Raw genomic sequence first — 2,251 nt, 5'->3', positions numbered from 1 at the left:
GCGAGCAGGGCATGACGGTGGCCGTGGTGTTTGGCAGCTCGGGGCCGCCCCAGGCCCAGGTCCGTGCCCGCCTCACCCCCCAGAGCTTCCTGGACCTGCCCCTGGAGATCCAGCCACTCACAGTGGGGGTCAACAACACCAACCCCAGCAGCCTCCTCACCCAGATCTGCGGCCTCCTGGGTGCTGCCCGCGTCCACGGCATTGTCTTTGAGGACAACGTGGGCACCGAGGCGGTGGCCCAGATCCTTGACTTCATCTCCTCCCAGACCCATGTGCCCATCCTCAGCATCAGCGGAGGCTCCGCTGTGGTCCTCTCCCCCAAGGTGCATGTCCAAACTCATGTCCCCTCGTGCCTCAGGCCTGGAACCAGGCTGGGGCGGGCGGTGCTTAGGTTCTGGGAAGCTGGGATTAGATGGGACCGGCAGGGAGGTGGGGGCTGAGGGCATGACGTGGGTGATGGGGAGATGGCTATGGGAATGACAGCCCATGTTCTAGACGAGAGACATTCTGGGTTGCCCTCACATTGTGTCTGGATGAGGGGTAGGCAGGGTGCAGGCCCACCTCTGGCTGTGGGGCTCAGGCCCCAGCCCTCCTCCTGTCTGCTGCCCTCAGCTTCCTAGGTCAGGGTGAAGACCCAGAGGGCCGGCCGGGCATGGAGGTGGTGCCATGCCCTTCGGGCAGTGGTAGTTCACCTGTAGGGTGAGCACTCCAGAGAACCCTGGAGCCCTGCGGGAGGCAGAAACGGCCCTGCCCTTGCAGAGCTGGGGGAGAATGTTCCACACACACACCCATCCGCAGTTACAACTGGGACAAGCATTCTGAAGGAAAAACACAGGATGCTGTGAGGCAGCTCACGCATGGCTCATGCATAGGGCGTTGGCCAGGGAAGGTCTCTGGAGAAATGATGTCTAGGCTGAGGGCCTAAGGGCGAGTCAGTGGGGAGGGAGAGAGGCCCAGGCAGAGGAGCAGGTGGGATGAAGTTCTCAAGGCGGGGAAGGAGCTCAGAGCTTTGGAGGAATAGAGGGAAAAGCCTGGAGAAGGAGGCGGGGGCCTGGCCACCTGGGAAGACATTTGGGCTTTTCCCTAAGCAAGTGGGCAGCCAGGGCAGGGCAAGCGGGCTGTGACAGTGGCCGTGGTCCGTGCCCGCCTTAGCCCTGTGAGCTTCCTAGACCTGCCCCTGGTGATCTAGCCACTCAGAGAAGAGCACAGGAGAGTCGAGGGAAGAGACTGATCTGATTTGCCTTTGTTTCATTAATTTTTATATGAAGAATTTTGAGTATACATTAAAAAGTATAAGGAAGGCTTATATATCCCCTGTTCGCCCTGGTCATCCACCCCAGCCTCACCACCACCCCCTTTCCCTTCTTCTGTGTTAATTTGAAGCGAAGCCCAGGCATCCTCTTATTCCATCCATAAATATTTCAGTATGTATCCCTGGCAGATAAGGGATTAAGAAAGTAAAACCACCATACATCATCATGTCTAAAAAATAATAAAAATTCCTTCAACTATCCAGGCAGTGTTCAAATTTCCCCATTGTCTCATAACTGTCATAAATGTTTATTTTGCAGCCTGTTTGCTCGAATCAAGAGCCAAATCAGGTCCACACGTGCCGGTTGGTTGGTGTGGCTTCTAAGTTTCTCTCAACCTCTGGGTCCCTCCTCTGTCTCTCCCTCTTTTTTCCTTGCAATTTGTTTTTTGAAGAAACTGCATTGCTTGGCCTCTGAATTTTCCCTTATTTGCTTTTTTAAAAGACTGGGACAGTGGCAGCAGTGAGACCAGTTAGGAGGGGACTGCGTTGGCCCCGGTGCCAGCCGGCAGTGCCTTGGGCTTTTGTGGTGGCAGGGGGTGGAGAGGAGCATTCCCACCCTCAGGGCTCCGACCAGGTGGTGTTTCCCAGTCCTCTTGGGGCCCCGGCGTAAGATCTCAGGACACTGGCTCTCAACCCTCATCGTGCTCTTAGGATATACAGACGCCTGGCTTTGCACCTCTGGAATTCAGATTCAGTTGGTCTGGGGCAGCGCTTCTCAGTCTAGCGGGCTCAAGGGTCCACTGAAGGGCTTGTTAGAATACAGATGCCAGCCGCCATACCCAGCGACTCCGATCCGGTCGGTGTGGGGTGCGACCTGAGAATCTGCATTTCTGACAAACTCCCCGGTGGTGCTGATGCTGCGGGTCTGCGGGCCAGTGTGGTGGGCTGGGGGCCGGGCATGACCATGCTAATGGGCAGCGGGGAACCACGTTGGGGCGC

The 2,251-nt window shown here is 57.0% G+C and overlaps 1 protein-coding gene across 1 annotated transcript in view; it reads left to right on the top strand.

Annotated features, from left to right (window-relative positions):
• GRIN2C (glutamate receptor, ionotropic, N-methyl D-aspartate 2C) overlaps positions 1 to 2,251 on the top strand; it is a 24,118-nt gene that overhangs the window by 7,992 nt on the left and 13,875 nt on the right. The window contains exon 3 of the mRNA XM_012002527.1: positions 9 to 323. Coding sequence (XP_011857917.1) covers positions 9 to 323 — 315 coding nt within the window. The remainder of the gene's footprint in view (positions 1 to 8; positions 324 to 2,251) is intronic.

The sequence above is a fragment of the Mandrillus leucophaeus genome, unplaced genomic scaffold (genome assembly GCF_000951045.1).
Source record: "Mandrillus leucophaeus isolate KB7577 unplaced genomic scaffold, Mleu.le_1.0 Scaffold1, whole genome shotgun sequence".
NCBI classification, from domain to species: domain Eukaryota; kingdom Metazoa; phylum Chordata; class Mammalia; order Primates; family Cercopithecidae; genus Mandrillus; species Mandrillus leucophaeus.
The sequence above is the reverse complement of the archived record's forward strand: the minus strand, read 5'-3'. Positions and strand labels throughout refer to the sequence as shown.